This window comes from Mauremys reevesii, linkage group 2, assembly GCF_016161935.1.
Source record: "Mauremys reevesii isolate NIE-2019 linkage group 2, ASM1616193v1, whole genome shotgun sequence".
Lineage (NCBI taxonomy): Eukaryota > Metazoa > Chordata > Testudines > Geoemydidae > Mauremys > Mauremys reevesii.
Genome location: NC_052624.1, coordinates 90,945,266 through 90,966,859, shown reverse-complemented (window position 1 = coordinate 90,966,859; position 21,594 = coordinate 90,945,266). Strand labels below are relative to the sequence as shown.

The following is a 21,594-nucleotide window of genomic DNA, read 5'->3' as shown; positions in this document are numbered from 1 at the left end:
TCTGTGAGGAAGAATCTGCCTACAGTTTTCCAGGGCAAATCTGTGGTGCTTGCTACTTTTGTCAGCTCAGGGGTTTTCCAGGAATAGCACAAATAGCCTCTGACGTTAAAAGAAATGAAACTTTTTGATCCTGATAAAGATTTTTGTTTGAGTTGCACTTAATCACTAACTGCAATGGTTTCACGTACTTTTTTGCTCCTACATAGCTTTATAAGTGGTTGTTATAGTGATGCATTTTGCACACAGTGTATTTCCATTCGCCTTCCGTTGCCACTTTTATCACATCCATCATATATTTAAATGTGACCGCTGGTGACCCACTATCTTGATTAGATTTGGAATTTGGTGATAACACATTTCACATTTTCTCACACATTTACTTTTTCCCACACAAAGATGCATAGTTCACAGCTTGGTTTTGCTTGTGATCTCTCTTACAGAGTTCACTTCCTAATTTCACCTCTCGGGCTTTTCATTTGCTGTTATAATTGCTGCTGCCTCATATATATCAGTTCCATAGAATTAAAATTTTGCTCATGTAACTTTCTAGCCTCATCATGTGTAATTCTCCCTCCCCACCACTGCTATTGTGTTATAAACAATGCCCTCCCAGAAAGCACATACACATCTTCAGCCATTCAGATGGCTTAACTGACTGAACATTAGCATCCTTCACCAAAAGAGGTGTCGTGTTGGGCAGTGTAATGTTTAGCAATCCTGTGACAGCAGTGAACAGGCTGAGAATTCCACTCTCAGGTTGCAATGTATCATCATTTTTCCCTACCTCTTTTTGTGGCTATGTGAGTTTCCACATCACTTATTGTTCAGTCAAATTAAAATGCATGAAGTGGTGTAATATCCGGCAGCCACCCTGAACAGAACTATTGCTGGATGGCAGAATGGTGCTACAGCATTTATTCAATTTTTATTTAGTAAAAGATTGCATATTGTGAACATACATCGTGGAATTACACAGACTGCTACAAACATTTGGGTTGCAATAATGAATCCCACTAATGTATTAGTTGGAGTAAAAAATCAGATATACAAAAGCAAATAATTTCTTGTTCAAATCTCCTTGTTATTTCAGGATAATATGAACAATATCATTATATATTATACTTTAGAATATAATTATTATGATGGCAGCTCTGGTCGTGACTATAGCTGAGGTTGTGTTCCAATTTCCATTTAAAGCAGGAATACCAGCCCCTCGCTAAATAAATGAAATATTGTTATTTTTCACTAGATTAGAGTCAATTGCTCTCCATAGACTAAATTTTCATAATTATCTTCTTGATTCATTACTTAGGGTTTTTTATACATAAACTCTTTAAAAATGCACCTATTTTGAAATTTAGGCTTGGCTGTCAGGCCAAATGATCTCAAAAAATACAAAACATACTGTTCAGATTTGGCCTAGTAACTAAGGCTTGCTTACAACACAGGCACACTGCTTCTAATGAGTCAGAATTCCTTTTCAAGTTATTTCCAATATTTGTCATAACTATTTTTTATTTTGTGATACTGAATGCCGACAATTAACATACCCTGGAAATGAAGAGATTTTGACTCAACTGCACCCCTTTGAGTGAAGCTCTGGAACTGCAACAGAAGGAGAGAAACCAGTAACTACACCGAGCGTGGTGTGGGTGTATTCTTAGAAGAATTACTTAATCTACATATAATTTTTCACAATATATGAACACTATATTTACTTCAAGTGTCAACATTTTACTGTATTTCTTGTATGTAACTATCTGTTCTGAAAATAAAATTTTACAAAACTTGAATATAAAGCAATTTTTATTTAATTTATGCATATTTGTAGGAAAGATTTGAATGAAAAGATGTGCTTGTGAGCCAAACCACCACAGTTATTATTGTTATTATAAAAGAATTATTTAGTGTTGTTAAGGTATAAGTTGCTCTACAGACCCTACACCAAGTATATGCTGCACACCAAAGATGACAGAGAAAAAAAATACAAACACAAATTTATTTTCACCTTCTCTCCCTGGTGTTATAGCCTTTGTTGATGGTTCCAAACTCTTGTTGTTGCACATGAGAATTACTCAGTCTCTCTCAGTTCAGGATATTATAACCTGGTCAGACCTACTGAGCAATAAGTAGGGAGTTCTAAGCATGAGGGAAGAAGGCTCAGAGAAACGAATGGTAGACATCAACACAAGGGATATTAAGGAGAGCAGCAGTACATTTCGTGTCTTGACGATAGACAGTGAAGCAAAAGAACATGAAAGGTGAGATATATGAAAGGGTGAGGTTGTGCAGTCTTGCGGTGAGAACGTAGGCAGAGCCATGAAAAAGAATTAATCAGATAATTTGTCCAGCTAATGCCACCAAATTTACCAAATGAGGTCACATATTATTCAACTGACTCTAGATGAAAAGTTTGAACTTGATGTAGAAGGCAAAAAGAAATGGAAATAGAAATTAACCATCCACTATTTTGAGCTACAGCCATCAATGATATATGTTCTCTATTGGGACATGTACAATACAGTAGATCTGTGTAGGCTTAAGTATCTTCCACAAAGTGATTTTTTTACATTTTTTCCTTAGCTTGATAATGGGTAATTCTAGGTTTTAAAAAAATCCCCACTACTCACCACGTGAAATATAACTGGCTGCTCAGTCACACCACACATGCTAACCTCATCCCTTCCCAGCCATTGTTTCTATCTTTTTTACTTGCCCAGATTACAAAATTCTGTAGGACTAATTTTATCCCAGGGACATTCTGGCCTTCAAAAATAGGCAAAAGTATTATAGAAAAGGAAATTATTGGTACCTTGGAGACTAAAATAAATGACCTGGAGAAACAATACAACTGCTGTCTGAATAATATTCTAAGTTAAATTATCTGTAGCGTTAACTAAAGGAGCTCTTGAAAAAACTGGACAACTCTGTGAAGAAAGAGAATAAACACTGGCTTTTGATTTGAACTGCCAATGCTGAATATAGTGCCCACTGATACGTAATTATTTATGGAGACATTTTTACAGCACAGGAAAGAGATAAATCAGACCTTTCCCTCCACGATAAAGCCATTTTCAAAAGAGTGAGTTCAGTGGAAAAAAATTTAAGAGATACATTTACTGCTTGCTTTTTAGGAGTTGTATCAGTTGATCAATTGAACTAGAAAGCCATATTGCAGTGTAAGCCCAAAATTCCTCAACGAAGACCTGTTGAACCACCACATTCTATCACAGATTGTTGTTAATAAATAACCTATAAACATTACACATACAGATCTAGGAACTTCAAATGTCTATATATTTTATTACATAAGCCACTATTCATTGACTTTGTGCTTTATTTTTCTCTCTCCACATTCTTTACAAATCATCTTGGGCTATTGCTTCTTTTCCCTCTGCAGCAGGGGATTGGATCCTTTGTCTCCATTGTGATACAGCACAGTTACTACCAGTCTGCTAGGCTGGCACTGTGAACACTGGTAAGTATTTCACCTACTCAAAGAATCTATGTTATTTTGCTGGTACTGTGTTTAAGGCATATAAAATAAATAGATACACATAATTTATAATGCTTTTTTACTTGTCTCCATAAATTATCATTTAAAAAAAATACCGACAAAGCCATATGTTTTCCTCCCACCTAAACACTGTAGTGTGGAAGATGGTCTCTAAAAATGAACGAACCTAACAACATGCAAGCTTGTCTCGAAGCATAATTATCTTTTGCTTAAAGAAACGGTTTCCACTTATAACAAATGACAGCAAATCAAGACAGCTGATGGCAGTTATACTCAGACAGATATCGTTGTAAGTTGCTAATTGTTTTTCTTCTATGTGCTGTATGTAATAGATCCTAAAGAGATGATATGGGAGGAAACAAATGATTATCACAGATATGAACATCAAGCTTTTAATCTGGGCCCAGAATTCTTGATGTGACCAGACAGAACCTGGAAGCTTTTTCACCACCTTTAGAATGATGAAGACTTGCAACCCCAAGAAGACACATGTGATGGCAGTTACAACGGCAATTATGACATAGTTCAGTGCTTTCACATTGGGATTCTTGAGTTCTTGTTGGAATGTAAAACATGTGGTATTTCCATACTCCCCAGACTTTCCATACCGAGCAATGAATACAGGCAGCACAAACACAATGGCCACTATCCACACTGTAGCACTAGCAGCCACAGCGTGCAGCTTCCTGTAGAACTCCACCTTGTCCTTCCATTGAAAGAAAATGAGCCACCGGATAATGAGCGTGATTATGTAGAATAGAAGAGTGAGGTACATGTGGATGTGCATCATAGCACTCACTGCTTTACAAAAGGCAAATCCAAAAATCCACTTCTGATTGATATAATAATAATAAAGCCTAAATGGCACAGTCAGGAGAAACAGGCTGTGCAACACCACGAGGTTGACGATCGCCGCCGTGGTCACTGACAGAGTGTTCATTTTAACCAACAAAAATGACATTGCGATGGCTCCAATTGTACCTCCAATAAATACTACTGTATATATTGTAATCATTGTGTAACGTGCAATGTCAGAATGAATTATACTGGGCTGAGATGTAGTCTCAAATTCATTCAGGAAGGGTGTAGTCTCTTCAGGCATGGTCCTGTAAATCTCTCTTTTGGACTCTATAAAAGAAGACATTAGTGTCATTAAAGATTAAAGTGAGATTTAAAACTAACTGAGTCTTCAGCCCGGTTCTGGCTCCAGGGCATATACTGTATATAATCCTAGAAATGCTTGGATTATTTCATTTCTGATATCAGTTACTGCAAATGATTTTCCCCACTACTGAAATGTGCTCTGTTAGGAAAGGCAGTTCAGCGTTCCTGCTAGTTAGGAAAGAATGGCTGCAAAAGCTGAATTTAAAGATGGAAAAAACCCAAGCATATACATAAGTTAGAGGGAGAAGCTGATCAAGTTATGGAAATGTTACCAGCCATGTACTTAAAAACAGTTACTACTAATTAATATTTCAAAACAAAGATAGGCAAAAGAGATCTGCTGCTTGGCCAAATTATTTGAGTACGATCCTTATGGGGAATGACAGCCGAGGAAGGAGTACTGCGGAAAGGGATCTGGGGGTCATAGCAGACCACAAGCTAAATATGAGTCAACAGTGTAACACTGTTGCAAAAAAAGCGAACATCATTCTGGGATGTATTAGCAGGTGTGTTGTAATCAAGACATGAGAAGTAATTCTGCTCTATTCCACCCTGATTAGGCCTCAGCTGGAGTATTGTGACCAGTTCTGGGTGCCACATTTCAGGAAAGATGTGGACAAATTGGAGAAAGTCCAGAGAAGAGCAATAAAAACAATTAAAGGTCTAGAAAACATGACCTATGAGAGAAGATTGAAAAGGCTGGGTTTGCTTAGTCTGGAGAAGAGAAGACTGAGAGGTGACATGACAACAGTTTTCAAGTACATAAAAGGTTGTTACAAGGAGGAGGGAGAAAAATTGTTCTTTTTAACCTCTGAGGATAGGACAAGAAGCAATGGGCTTAACTTGCAGCAAGGGAGGTTTAAATTGGACATTCAGAAAAACTTCTTAACTGTCAGGGGGTTAAGCACTGGAATAAATTGCCTAGGGAGGTTGTGGAATCTCCATCACTGGAAATGTTTAAAAGCTGGTTAGACAAACACCTGTCAGGGATTTTCTAGATAATACTTAGTCCTGCCGTGGGTGCAGAGGACTGGACTAGATGACCTCTCAAGGTCTCTTCCAGTTGTTTGATTCTATGATTCTATGATTCTTATCAGCCCTTTGTGTTAACAGCTCAAATCTTTATTATAGAGGATCTATTTGGTGATCATAAAGAAGACACAAGTCATTGTTAGAATCCTGCTATCTATTCATTAAAATTAAGTGTGCTGAGAGAGAAGCTGAGCACTGATTAGGGGGCGGGGCTTCTCTGACTAGGACTCCTATAAAGGTAGCCAGCCAGTCAGGCAGCTGCAGGAGCACAGGACCAAAAGCAAAGTGAAAATTGTAGTTCTGCTGCATAGATGGGGACATCTTTGTCATCCTGGGGGACTATTAACACATGCAGCAGAAGACAGAGCCATGGCAGGACTCTGCAGCTCGCTGGAAAGACGAGATCTTGACATGTTGGAAGGTGACATGTGGGGATGGGCAGACCACAGGACCGCATGACCACATACTGTTGGAGCAAGCAGGTAGATTGGATCCCGTATTCCTTCGCATACCTGACAGTACCTGGATATGGTATGTGTGCCCTGAATTGTGTCTCAGTCTGGGTTCACCCCTGCCAGCTTCCTCCTGGGTCCTTGTGCGCGAAGCACTTTTATTTGAATTTGACTCATTGATCTTACAATGTAAAACCTGACCTGGTTTTGTTTTTACACCAAAGCAGTGTTAGATTTGCAGTGTGATAAGTAGATCCTCTATCTATTATATCACTGATCTTTTAGGTGATTTCCATTTTAAGTAATACACATTTTGATGGTCAAAAGACTATTTAACAGTTTCCTCATTCATGGAGAAGAGGAAATACCTTTGATATTTCTAATATCAGGTTTCAGTTGCAATGGGACATTAATAATGTGATATTTCTCAGTGACTTCATTTTTTAATAAAGATTTTAGCTATTAACACATTTTTAGCATGCCAATCATTGTAGTATCTGAGCTCTCTTTATACAATGGCCACTATCTGAAAAGTCAACACTTGCTTTAACTGTTACTTCAACATATCCAAAGGACCAATTATTTCACTATATTTAGTATCAGCAATAACTATGGGACCTTAGATATTGTAGAGGAATTGCTGGTAAATATTGACTCTCTAATGGTTGACTCTGTATTTTAGAGGTTAAAATTATATTTGTAGCTCTAAATGAAGTTCTCTCAACATTTTTTTCCAGTAAATTATGAGAAAGTAAAATGTGTTGCAAAAGGGATTTTTCTCTAAGGAACTACCGTTTACAACATATTTCAACTATTGCACTGGAAAGGAAAGAGTACATGTTCCTTCCTATTCTAACTGTTGCCACTTCTATAACATTGCATTTTAGTTTTAAAATGTTCATACCAGAAGGGATTAGCAATAGCTGTTTGTATGTCAATTTTTTAAGTTGTCGAACTGTAATTAGAAAACGTCACTATAATGTTGCATTATCAGACAGTCTCAAGTTGGAATGTGTATTTACAGTTTTAAAGTACTACTATACTAAAGGCAACTGCTGCAAATCTGGGTTGCTATGACAGACATATGATTATCTGCATCATTAACAGTAGTTCTGTGGTTGGGGTTGGATGACCCCTGGTGGTTGCTTCTCAAGTTCAAACAATGAAACCTTTTCAGAATTCACATAGAACAAAGTAGAAACACCACGTTTTGAATTTTTCACACATCTCTGCTACTGAGACAGTGAAAAAGTTACCTATGGCCCCTAGGGCATGCCAGTGCATTGTAATGCAAGTTTCTACAGCATTATAGAGAATCTACACGCCATTCTTGCAATGATTCTGCAGGAAGGCTCATCTTCATTGTGTGTAAAAAGCATTCCCCAACAGTGATGTTAAAGCACACAAAATCAGCTTATCTGCCCACCACTGTTACAGCCATCCAGTTGAAACTTATTTATGTTGAGAATACGTAACATAGCATGACATAGCATAATATGCTTCACAGAGAAAATTGGTACCTTCTCAGAAGACACAGCTTCCTACTGTGCAGACACCTGAAGAGCCAGAAAACACTGACCAGAATTGCAAGTGCCAGGTCTTACAGACATAACTTTTAGCAGGAGACACATGGAATGAGAACATGAAGTCTTATGTATTGAAAGGTAAACACTTTATGACATTAGTGCAGGATCTTGGAATCTGTGTGCAGCCCAAGAGATAGACTGTATCTGAGGGTCAAAGGGCAGACAAATAACTGCCACAGGCTGAGAAACAGCAGAGGAAACCACTCTGTGGCCACTAATGCAGCGTCAGGGTTGGTTGCACTAGCTTCTGAGAAGATGACTCTCTCTCCCATGTGGTTTCCCCACTAAGATTATGTAGTTGCAGATCTGCTGGCTCAGTCCCACCTCCAAAAGACTCCTCCACACTATGGATTCACTGCAGGATTGAGTTTTGTTGCTGCATAGGGTTGCTTCATTCTGGCCCTCACTTCTGTGTTGCAGAATTACACCAGTTTACTATGCCCATGACAATGGAGGGGGATTGGATTGACCCTGAAACATATATGTTCAGGGCACTTCAAGGAGGGGCTTGTGTCATCTTCCTTTCCTGGTTCCCTCCCACTCAGGCTACATCATGGTCAGTGGTATTACGTGAGATCAGAAGCAAATCTCAAATCCTTCTCTACACTAAATGTCTTCTTGTTTGGCTAAACTTTTGGGAGACAGGGGTTTTGAAGAATAGTAGCACAAGGGCACACAACCACCTAATTGGGCATCATATAGAAGCCAGAGGCGCATCTGTTGATGTTGGGGGCTTTCAGAAAATCATCAAAACATCAATATTTTGTTTCAGCAGAAGAGGTAGCAGTTTATGCCAGGCAGAAGTCTAGAAACTAGAGTCTTTCAGAATAATGATTCACAAAAAGATTTTTGTGGTAAATTTGAGTATTGATGTTTCATAAATTCATAGATTACATTATTATTATATATTATTAATATGACACAGGCCATAGGACTTCCCTGAATTCATTCCTGTTTGAACTACAACATATGTTTTAGAAAAACATCCAATCTTGATTTAGAATTTCCTGTGATGGAGAATCCAATACAACCCTTGGTAAATTGTTCCAGTGGTTAATTACCCTCACCATTAAAATTAGCAATTTATTTCTAGTCTGAGTTTGTCTAGTTTCAATTTCCAACCACTGGATCTTATTATACCTTTGTCTCTAGACTGAAGAGCCCATTATTATCAAATTTCTGTTCCCCATGTAGGTACTTATAGTCTGCAATCAAGTTGCCCCTTAACCTTCTCCTTGTTAGACTCAAGGAGCTCAATTTATTTAGCATATCACTATACAGCATGTTTTCGAACCCTTTAATCATTCTCGTGGCTCTCTGAACATTCTCCAATTTATCAACATCCTTCTTGAAATATAACCACCAGAACTGGGCATAATATTTTAGTACCGGTTGCACCAGCGCCAAATACAGAAGCAGTATAACTAGGGCTGTCGATTAAACACAGGTAACTCATGCGATTAACTAAAAAAAAATCATGATTAATCACAGTTTTAATTACACAATTAAACAATAAAATATCAATTGAAATTTATTAAATATTTTTGGATATTTTTCAACATTTTCAAATATATCGATTTCAATACAACACAGAATACAAAGTGTACAGTGCTCATTTTATATTAGTTTTAATACAAATATTTGCACTGTAAAAATGATAAGCAAAAGAAAGTATTTTTCAATTCATCTCATACAAGTACTGGAGTGCAATCTCTTTATTGTGTAATTGCAATTTACAAATGTAGATTTTTTTAAATTACATAACTGCACTCAAAAACAAAACAATGTAAAACTTTAGCGCCTACAAGTCCACTCAGTCCTACTTCTTGTTCAGGCAATTGTTCACATTGTTTACATTTACAGGAGATAATGCTGCCCACTTCTGGACAATGTCACCTGAAAGTGAGAACAGGTGTTTGTATGGCACTGTTTTAGCCGGCATTGCAAGGTATTTGCATGCCAGATATGGTACTTTCATGCTTCGGCCACCATTCCAGAGGATATACTTCCATACTGATGGCGCTTGTTAAAAAAATAATGCATTAATTAAATTTGAGATTGAACTCCCTGGGGAAGAATTGTATGTCTCCTGCTCTGTGTTTTACCAGCATTCTGCCATGTATTTCATGTTATAGCTGTCTCGTATGATGACCTAGCACAGGTTGTTCGATTTAAGAACACTTTCACTGTAGATTTGACAAAACTCAAAGAAGGTACCAATGTGAGATTTCTAAAGATGGCTACAGCACTTGACCCAAGGTTCAAGAATCCGAAGTGCCTTCCAAAATCTGAGAGGGATGAAGTGTGGAACATGCTTTCAGAAGTCTTAAAAGAGCAACACTCCAATGCAGAGACCGAACCTCAAAAAAGAAAATGAACATTCTGCTGGTAACATCTGACTCAGATGATGAAAATGAACATGAATTGGTTCACTCTACTTTAGAGCATTATGGAGCAGAACCCGTCATCAGCATGGAAGTATGTCCTCTGGAATGGTGGTTGAAGCATGAAGGGACATATGAATCTTTAGTTCATCTGGCACGTAAATATCTTGCAACGCTGGCTACAACAGTGCCATGCAAACCCCTGTTCTCACTTTCAGGTGACATTGTAAAAAAGAAGCGGGCAGCATTATCTCCTGCAAATGTAAATAAACTTGTTTGTCTGAGCGAATGGCTGAACAAGAAGTAGGACTGAGGGGACTTGTAGGCTCTAAAGTTTTACATTGTTTTATTTTTGAGTGCAAGTTTTTTCGTACATAATTCTACATTTGTAAGTTCAACTTTCGTGATAAAGAGATTGCACTACAGTACTTGTATTAGGTGAATTGAAAAATACTATTTCTTTTGTACACAGCACTGTACACTTTGTATTCTGTGTTATAATTGAAACTGGTATATTTGACAATGTAGAAAAGATTCAAAATATTTAAATAAATGGTATTGTATTATTGTTTAACAGTGCGATTAACTGCGATTTTTTTAATTGCTTGACAGCCCTAAATATAACTTTCCTATTCCAACTTGATATTCCTTTGATTATACATCCAAGGATCACATTAACCATTTTGGTCAGATGATTGCAATGGGAGCTTATGTTCAGCTATAATTCACCATCACTGTTTCCCAGGATAGAGTCCCCCATCCCGTACGTATTTTTTTTTAATTCTTCTTCCCTAGATGTATGACTTTATATCGTACTATACACATAGTAATACACATATTGTGTGCTTGTGCCCAGATCCAGAACACTGGATCAGTGACTAGTTCTTTTCCTTATTTACCACTCCCCTAATCTTTGTCTCATTTGCAAACTTTATTATTAATTATTTTATATGTTCTCCCAGGTCATTGATAAAAATATTAAATAGCTTAGGACCAAGAACCAATCCCAGTGGGACCTCCCTAGAAACACATGATGATTAATGATGATTCCCCATGTACAATTACATTTTGAGACGTATCAGTTAGCCAATTTTTAATCCATTTAATGTATGCCATGTTGATTATGTATTGTTCTAGTTTCTTAATAAAAATGTCATGTGGTGCCAAGCCAGGTGCCTTACAGAAGTCTAAATTTATTACATCAACACTATTACCTTAATCAAGAAAACTTGTAATCTCATTTTTAAAAAATCAAGTTTGACAAAATCTCTAAAATGTATTCTAATCTGTGTTGATGAATGAATTAATCTCTCTCTCTCTCTCTCTCTTTCTCTCTCTCTCACAAGTGTCTTTGCAAAATTTATCCTGTGATAAAGATCTGTATCAGGACTGTCAGAATTGCACTCCATAATCATGTAGATTTTCATGTAATCCAAAGGTTGGACTCCATGGAAGAGATATATATATTCTTTGTACAGCTGCTAGGACCTGTTTTCCCTCTCAAAATCTCAATGAGAATGAAAATTTTCCTTTTGAGTTGAAGTTTTTAGTAGAAATTGTTTTGGTTTTCATGATAGCTGAAAACCCTAAACCAAATTTTACCAATTATCGACAACCAAAAACCAATTTATTTTTTTTTACAAAAACCTGGAAAATTTTAAACAAATTTTTTCACAAAAAATTTCATTTAGTCAAAAAGCTATTTTATGTTAAAAAAGTATGACAGTTTTTGACTCATTCTAATGATTTTTGACTAATTATAATTAAGAATATGCTTATAAAATTTGCAGATGACACCAAGCCGGGATGGATTGCAAAAACATGAGAGACAGGATTGGAATTAAAAATGACCTTGACAAATTGGTCTGAAATCAACAAGATGAAATTAAATAAAAACAAATGCAAAGTACTTAACCTAGAGAGGAAAAATTAAATGTACAACTCTTAAATGGGGAAATAACTGGATAGGTGATGGTACCGCTGAAAAGGATCCGAGGGTTATAGCAGATCACAAATTGAATACAAGTCAACAATGTGATGCAGGTGCAAGAAAGACTAACATCATTCTGGAGTGTATTAACAGCAGTGTCATATGTAAGACACAGGAGGTAATTGTCCTGCTCTACTTAACACTGGTGAGGCCTCAGCTAGAGGACTGTATCTAATTCTGGGTGCCACACATTAAGACAGATGTGGACAAATAGGGAAAGGAGGAGGGAGGATAAAAAATTTAGAAAACCTGACTGCTGAGGAAAGGTAAAAATAACCTTGAGAAAAGAAGACTGAGGGGGACCTGATGGTGATCAGTTGTCTTCCATGTCCTCCATGTCCACTGAACATAGGACAAGAAATAATGGGCTTAACCTACAGCAAGGGAGGTTTAAGTTAGATATTAGGAAATCCAACCCTATATTTCTATGATTCTTCATGCTGTAGATTCATGATTGACAGTAACTACAATACCCACACTTCAACAAACAAACAGACCCATATGAAACTTGTAAAATAAATTTTTGCTTAGAGAAAACTGCAGTGATTAAATATATCAGATAGAAGAGTAGACATTTACTGTACATACCTATGATTTTTCCAAACAAGTTTTGGAGATCTCTGTCACTTTTTGTGTAGTTCATTTACTGGATGTGAGATGGAGGTCCCTCTGTGTGTGCTGCCATTTGACTGAAACTTTGCAGTAGAAATCCAGTCTATCGAAGTAGATGTAGACAAAGGACATATAACTCGCCACTGAATAAAGGAAACTTCCAAAAATGCTGTATTCTTAGTTCTGTTTTTTTGAAAATAAACAAATAAATAATGTGTGGTTACACAATAGAACTTTCCTCACAATCTTCTTTACCATCCTAGCTGCCATGGGCATGTTATCTGATTTACCACCAGCAGCGTCAGAGAAAAGAAGGGAGAACGAACCCAAGATTTATGCACAAAAGAGGAAGGAGGAAGGGAAGGAAAAGTGACCTCTGTATACCGGAAACCCAAAAGAGTATGTGTTAGGAAAATAATACCACAAAAAATGTTTCTTCATGTGTCAGAACAGCATCCATACGTAACAGTTATGAAAAATGGCCATACATAAAAGCTCTTACATGTGTTTAAAATAAGAAAGAAAAAGAGCCAGTCGGATGCATTTTTTTAGTTACAAACCTTGCTTTAAAACCAGTTACAAATTGAATCACAAAACGGATTCTGCTTTGCCTAACACATACACTTTGTTCCTAATCAGGGTTTGTCCTCCACATTTTGAAGCTCATTGATTTGTATCTTCATTTTGTACAATCTAAAATAATTAAGATCCAGATTCTCAAAGGTATTTAAGTTCTTAACTCTAATTGAAATCCATGAAAGTTAAGCACCTGAATACCTTTGAGGATCTGAGCCTAAATTAATAAGTGGTTTTCAATTTCAAATAAATGTCATTATGTTACTTTCTCCTTTGGACCCTGTCAAAATTGGTGACCATGATCCTCAGCTGCATTAGGCAGCTTTGTGCCTAAAGCTGTTTTATCTAGTCCCTGGGTTTCCCTTGCATAAGGGGATGCTCAAGTGGTTTAGAGCCTCAGTAACAGCTTTTATACCTTTTCCACCTCCCTGGAGTCAGTCCAGAGGATATGGGCAGGGGAAAGGACACTGGAATGCCATAATACCTTAGTAATCTCTACCTGCCCCAATGACCCTTTGGCAGTACCGGATTTACCATGGTGCCACTGGCGCCATGGTGCCGGGCCCACGGTCCAAAGGGGCCCCGGCGCAGCCTGCTCTTCTCTGCCCCCCGCTCTCTCCTGTGGGGGCAGAAGCTTGATGCTCCCAGCTCCTGGGGCTTCTGCTGCAGTAGGGCAGGCTCCGCCGGCAGCCAAGCTCCTCCCCCGCCTCTTCCCCCAGTGTGCCACGTTCCTGCCCCTTCCCCTCCCTCTCCCTGCCACCGAATAGCTGTTTGCTGGCACGAGGGAAGGGGAGGAGAAGGGCTGCAACGCGCTCACCGCTTGAAGGAGGAGGCAGAGATGAGGCGGGGGCATGGCCTTGGGGAAGGGGGTAGCCCCATGCCCCCAGCCCCCTGCCCTGACTCTTGCACCCCCTCACAGAACGCCACGACCCCAGCCCTGACTCCTGCACCTGCCACACATACCTAGTCCCCCCACATCCTATGCCCTGACTCCTTCACCCTCCACATCCCCACCACCACCACCAAACAGGAGCTGTCCCAGGTAAGCGCTCCACACGCCAACCTCCTGCCCCAACCCTGAGCCCCCTCCCTCACCCTAACTGCCTCCCAGACCCTGCACCCCCAGCCCTGTGCTCAGTGCATCCCTCCCCCCCCCCAGCTCAGTGCAGAGAGAGATGAAGAGAATGGGCTAGAACCAGGGAGAAGGTAGGTACTCGCTCTATGTGGGCAGGGTGGGGGTGGGGAATCCTGTTTACCCCCTCCCCAACCCTGCTGCGCTTGCAGTTTACCCCCGGGCCCTCCTTTGCTCCAGGGACCAACCCTAGCTCCTGCCCCGCTATGCTTTTGCTCCCGGCCCCTGCCTTGATCCAATCAGCAGGGACTAATCCTTCCCCCATGCCCCACTGTGCTCACCTTCCTCCTGGCCCCTGCCTCGCTCCAGCTGAGGACCAATCCTTCCCCCCGCACACCATGCCCTGCTGTCAGGGTGGATAAAAATCAATTATTTTTTTTAAATAAAAAAATTGGATTTTTTAAAATTTAAATCGGATTTTTGAGGGAAAAAAACCTAAAGATCGTTTTCATTAAGATACATTATATCTCATCATGCAATAGGGATTATAAATTCTAATCTATAGTATGAGACAATATATTCATGTAATGTTTAAGAGTTTTGTAAATGAGTTCTAATAGTTCATGGATTAGGGACCCAATCCTATGGGGTTCCACAGGCGTCTGTAGAGATTATTTAAGTTAATCGTTCTATCTACTCAATGGGACTCAGTACTCAGTCTAGAAGATACCATCAGAGATGCTTAATTTTGCAGTTCTCAAACTGTGGATTTGTGTCTCCAGAGGTAATATGCTTGTTAATAGCAAAAATGTTTTAAATAAATAAATAATATATAGAGGTGAGAAATAACAGACCTCAACTCTATTGTCCCTCTTCAAATTTGTCTACATAGAGTCAATCCCTTACCTCTCTCTAAAAGTGCAAAGTTTCAAAAAGTTCAATGAATAGACGATTGTTGAGGGCAGAATAGATCTGGACAAGGAGAAGAAGTCTGTGAGAAGCGAGGGACGTATGCTTTTTTGTTAAAATATTATGTTTGCTGTTGAAGAAAAATATCCAGAATACTTAATGTTGTTGTTTTAGTTAACTAAAACAATTTAAATGTCTGTCTGATGATGTTCTTCTCCTAATACAGCATGGCAAGAAAATCCTCCAAATATTAATGATTAACCTGTGGAATTGAAGATAGTTCACCTCCCAATGACTTCATAAATATCTGTTTCAATTATCTTTGGTAAATGAAATAACCAAACAATCATTCATTTTCTGATATAGCTGTAAAACTCATCTGAAAAGTTTTCAAAATAAATCACTGTTTAAAAATGTATAGTGTGTACCTTCTAAAAATGAAGCCTACATCTCTGAGTTGTGAAGAATATGTATTAAGGTTATAACAACCAACAAGAATGCAGTTTTATGTAGAAATCCATGATTAAATCGAGTTTTCCTGACTAGTGATTTAAATCATGATTTAAATCAAATCCACCCTCTCTGCTGTGCTCTTGCGCCTGGCTCCTTCATTCCCCAGGGGGGCCCACAAATATGTTTGGTGCCAAGCCCACAAAAAGTTAATCTGGCCCTCCCCTTTGGTGTAAGGGCATTCAGCACAATTTAGAGTAAGCCACAAGTTCCTTTAAATTATGCCAGGAAACTGAAGGAGAAATCAAACTATGCTTGAAAAAAACAAGAAAAAAATGGCAATACGAACCATAATAAAATCTTATAATAAGAATCCTTGTCACTTAATCTCAGTCTGGAAATTTTAGAGACGCTTCCCCTTCCCCCATTCATCAGTCAAACTTCTGAAGCTTGACCTATTGTTCTTCACTCCCAGGGAGCCTCTAAGCTAACTACAGTACTAACCCCTTCTGTCCACTCCTCAGATGACCCTAGGATTTCATTTCCACTCTAAGCCAAGGATCCAACCTTACTACCCAACTGGCTTTTCTTTTTTCTCTGGAAAATTTTTAAAATAGGCATGCTGTGAGTTTCCTTAGCAACTGGTATTCAGTCAGCGTAATGTTTTCTGTCATAGGCCCTTTGTATGCCACAATGGATTCTCAGATTTAAAATCTGAACAATGCTCTTTTTTCTTCTGTGGCTCCCAAAACACCCCATATTTTATCCTGTGATCTTTATGTCCCAGAATCCTTTGTGTTCCATATCCCAGAATCCTTTGTGTTCTATATCACAGAATCCTCTATGCTGTTTCAGGGGAAAAAACACTGTACTATATAATGTTTTGCTTTAAAGCCATTATGCATGTAAGCAGAGTCAGGATGAGATTTACCCTGACATCTGGTGGTACATTATGAGGAGTGGGCAAAGGAATTTTAGGAATGTGCATTTGCATTGGTAAACCCACTCCACTTAGCATAACACACAGCAGCATGGGATGGTTATTTTCACACTGTGGAATCCCCAATTTCTTTGTTATTGGGGCAGGAAGGAAAAAAAAGGGCTGTTACCTTAATTATGTGAATGAGGAACTATGAGACTGCTTTATGACAGAAATGACTCAACCTACATTAAATAGTACTTGCTAGACAAGGGACATGGGTTCCAAAACCCAGTGAAGGGAGAGAGGCTGGGGAATGGTGTGTGTACCTGATGGTATGGGTCCCTTTTGAGGGCCTGGAACACCAATTGCACATCCTCCTCTCTCCACTGTTAAAGAGCAGAGCTAATTTTGAATCCTTTAGGAGTCCATCTGGAGGCTGCTGACCTGAATTCACGTTGGCCCAAGGTGGCACTGGGGCTCCTCTACTACAAGCTGAAATCACTAAAAGAGCTAAGCTTACTGAGCTGAGATCACTGAGTGGGGGAGCCTGAAGATCGATCGCTAAGCAGCTGGCAGAGCGGAGCAGTCTGCAGCACGTTGGCGCAGCCCGTGGAACAGTGAGCAGTGTGGAGCGGTTCGCGTGGACGGCTGATGCGGTTCACGGGTTGGCTGGAGGAGCGGCACAGCTGATGGAGTGGAGCCAGTCGTGGTGAAGGCTGCAGCAGAACTCCACGGAGAAGTGGGGCAGTCGGCCCTGGCCCACGTAAGGTGTCCCTTAACACCCTGTGTGTGCCCCCCCACATTTCCACCCAGGCTGGGGGGGTAAAACTCTGCAGATAAACTTTTGAACTCTGGGGTGGCACTGACCAGAGACAGAGACTCTTGGATTGTTGGACTTTGGGGTGATTGGACTTAAGACCCTAAGGGGGAGAGGACAGTGCCAAATGTACTTGGAGGTGGTGTTTTTTTTGCTTATGGTTTGTGTATAGTCCTGTTTGCGGTGTCTCTCCAACGTGATGCCGCATTGTTTCCCTCCTTTATAAAAAGGATTTTGCTACACTCGGACTCTGTGCTTGCGAGTGGGGAAGTATTGCCTCCTAGAGGCGCCTGGGGGGGTGGTAGGTAATTGTCCCAGGTCACTGGGTGGGGGCTCGAGCCGGTTTTGCATTGTGTTATTGAAACGGAACCCCTGGATACTGAACCCGGCCCTTGTTGCTGCCAACTCAGAGGGGCAGAAGGGTTACATGCATATTATGCCAAAAGGACCTATTTACTCTGAAGTCAACAGGGTTTCTCATATGAATGAGGTCTACCTATGTGAGTAGTGGTTTGCATGTTGGAGCCCTCAATCCATATAATTTTGATATTGTTACACTCTTCAGAAATATAAAAGTATCATTTATACATAGTTATAGACAATTCTGTAAATTATACATTCCCCGGTGCTGAAGTGATTGAGGGGTGGGTGGGTGGTGTGTCTGTGATAGAGCAGTGAGATAAGCCAGAAAACCATGATTAAGGCTGCGATTCTGTCACAGAGGTTGTGGATGTCACAGATTCCATGACTTTCTACGACCTCTGTGACTTTCGCAGCTGCAATGGCCAGTGTGGCTGATCCCAGGGCTGCCAGAGCAGTGACCTTAGGGCCAGCTTCTTGGGCACCCTGCAGCCAACCGCACCAAGTGTTGCTCTAGTGGCCCCAGGGCCAGCTGCACCGGCCGCTGCTCAGGTAGTCCCAGGGCGACTAGCCCCAGGGAGCACCTGAGCAGCGGTCCCGGGGACTGGGCCAGGGCCAGCCACACCAGCTGTTGCTCGGGCGGCTGGCACAGGGGAAGCACCCAAGCAGCGGTCCCAGAGCAGCAGGCCCCGGGACATCGGTCCCAGGGACAGCTCTGAGGAGTGCCTGAGCAGTTGTCTCCGGGGCAGCTGGCTGTGGGGAGCACCTGAGCAGCAGTTCCCAATGCCTCGGAGCAGGGATGGCTGAGGGCAGTCAGTTCCTGCAGCCAGTGCAGGGGCTAGCACAGTGGCAGGGTCCTAGGAGATGCTAAGTTTTAGTCCAGGGTATTTATAGAGTAAAATTCACGGACAGGTCATGGGCTGTGAATTTTTATTTATTGCACGAGACCTGTCCATAACTTTTGCTAAAAATACCCGTGACAAAATCTTAGCCTTAACCATGATTCACTGGCTGGGGAAGTTACAGTGAGAAGTGAGACTCTCAACCAGCAATCCACAGATATGTGGCTGGTTGAGGCTGCTTGGAGAATAGTGGACCTTGGAGCTAGCTTCTTAATTAGCAGCTGCCCACTCTTCATCCTCCTCCAGACAAAGGACTTCACTGGGGTTAGACAGAGGAGATGAGCAGTAAAGATCAAAGCTCTAAGTTCTACTGCTGCCCAAACAGTTACAGTTGGTGATTTCTCAATGGATCACGGGCTGACACTCTGAAGAGCCACACATGGCTTTCCACACTGAGACTGCCTGTGAGATTATTTCTTGGAATCTGGGAGGAGATTTGTAGGAAGGGCTTTGAGAAGGCTTTGATGAGCTCAGTCCTCTGTGCTGCCTAGCTGCACGGACCCTCATTTATCCCCCACACAGCCTTCTCCTCTACCTCCACATCCATCATTATTAAAGCTATCCCTCCTATTTCTCTTGTGTTGGATGTCTCACTCCCGCATGTATGTCCCGTGTATGTAGCTTCTCCTCCCCCTCTACCTCTCTGGCAATGATGAAAGTTTTTGTCAAACAGAGGCCACCTCAGGGATGAAACTCTCAATTCTGTTCTGTGGGAGTTGACACTCTTCCCCTCTCCCTGTTCTGTCTCTGCTGCAGTTGGAAGGAGTGAAGGTAGCTCATGCTACAACACAAAGACCTGTAACATGACCTCACCGTGATTAGCCTATGTTGTGTGCTGTTATATGTGCAGTGACTCAGGCCTGGTCTATGCTAAAAAGTTTTACCGGTAAAACTTGCCTTATTTCTGCATATCCTTGCATGAGTCCACACTCAGTTTTGAGTCCTGTCGGTAAAAGCCTGACTTTCTGTCAGTTAAGTTAAACCAGCTCCTGAATGACTTAATCCCTCAACTGGCACCATTCCACAGGTACAGCACCTGTGTATCACCTGTACCAGTAAAACGGTGCACCAGCAACAATTCCCCAGTGCCCCATGACAATGACTGCACTGGTCACAGTGTTGAACTCTGCTGCCCAGAGGCCACACTGACCGCAAACCTACCCCCCCACCTCCTTTAGAATGCCCAGGATGTTCTGGAAATGCCTCTCCTCCTGCTATCCCCCCTTTTTGAGCACACAGGATATGGCATCCTGTAAAGCTGCAAGGAAGCCTTGTGCTGCTGCCCAGTCCTGGATTTCTTTAGCTTGGCGAGAAGGAGCAATGCAGTGGGGAATTCCACAGGAATAAAAACATTTCTGCAGACGTTTCAAAGGAGCTGCAGAAGCTGGAATGCAACAGGAACAAGCAGCAATGTCAGGCCACGGGGAAGGAACGGCAATAGTACTATCAAAAAGCAAGGGAGGCCAACAGAAAAGCTAGGGCTGCCCCTTCCCCCCATCCACTACTATTTGGAGCATAGTAAATGTGTCATTTCTAGTGTGTGCGCAGAAATATGAGGTTTTGCAATACAGCCTGGGCTATGTCAGTCTGTTATGTGCAGTGTGTTTCTTTCTCACTGGAGGGTGGAGGTTCAGACCCTGTCAGTGACAATGGAAAGTGTAATAACGTGTGTGTGTTAAGAAGTGTGGCTCAGCTTTGGATTTCCTTACTCGTATGGGTTTGTATGAGTGGGTCTTGCGTGTAAGGAGCCTTTCGTGGGTTTCTAATGAAGTTGTTGTTTGTTAGAATATAGAATACTGGATTTGAAAGCAAGCATGCAAAGCTTTCACCATTTAGATACCGTCTTACGTTATTACATCCTGTTGTTTCCCAGAAAGTTACCATACATGATGCAATGTAGTTCTGTGGTATTTACACAATGGGACACTAAACAGTAGCATTAAAGGCTCTTTGGCTTACATTGTCCTAGTAATTTTGGTAATGGGTAATGACAATAGAGATGGTCACGTATCAGATAATAGTAATAAAAATATCCCTAGCTCTTTTTCAGCAGTAGATCTCAAAGCACTTTACAAAGGAGGTTAGTATCATTATCTCCACTTTACAGATGGAGAAACTGAGGCACGAGGATGCGAACTGATTTGCCCAAAGTCACCCAGCGGGCCAGTAGTAGAGATGCAAATAGATCCCAGGTCTCTTCAGTCCCAATCTAGTGCTCTTTGCGGCTAGGCCACTCTGCCTTGTCTTCTGCATCGGGTGGGTCTAGAATGTTTGTGTATCCACGGGTCAGATTACTGATGGGGGAAATAGTCACAGTATTCTTAAAATCAGCATAGAAACATTAGCCGGCTGTTTTTTATGAAAATTATGCAACAACGTTGGCATTTTCAATTGTTTTCATTAGGCTTCAGAGTTAATGTGCCACTATGCTTAATGGGAGCAGTCCATACCTTTATATATCTGCAGACTCAGATCATGCTATATCCACAAGGTTATGGGCAGTAAACTTTGTTTTAAACGAGTGCATAATTTTTACAGAAAATGGTGAGGGCATAGGAGAAATAGTTTAATTTTGGTGGTTGTGTTTGGTGCTGGAGGGTGCAGTTGATGGCCTGTGATATACAGGAGGTCAGACTAGATGAGCTACTGGTCACTTATCTCTAGGATTCTGTGAGAACAGCGATGCAGAGCCACACTTAGCACAGCCCTTAACAAGCCTACATAATAGTTTTGCTTTGGTTGGCATTAGAGCTAGTGGGAATTTTCTCTGATTTTCAATAGAAAATGCAGTTTCTGCATAATCAAAATTTTCCATGGGAACATTGCAATTTTGCTAAAAAAATATTGAT

General features: G+C 40.6%; 1 protein-coding gene across 2 annotated transcripts in view; it reads right to left on the bottom strand.

Moving 5' to 3' along the window:
• Positions 1–2,764: 2,764 nt before the first annotated feature.
• Positions 2,765–21,594, bottom strand: part of LOC120396404 (probable G-protein coupled receptor 141) — a 38,865-nt gene continuing 20,035 nt past the window's right edge. For both annotated transcript variants that reach the window (XM_039521233.1, XM_039521234.1), the window contains exons 2-3: positions 12,714–12,920; positions 2,765–4,645 (exon numbers count right to left, since the gene is read on the bottom strand). In XM_039521233.1, coding sequence (XP_039377167.1) covers positions 3,684–4,645; positions 12,714–12,768 — 1,017 coding nt within the window. In that variant the 5' untranslated portion in view covers positions 12,769–12,920 and the 3' untranslated portion in view covers positions 2,765–3,683. The remainder of the gene's footprint in view (positions 4,646–12,713; positions 12,921–21,594) is intronic.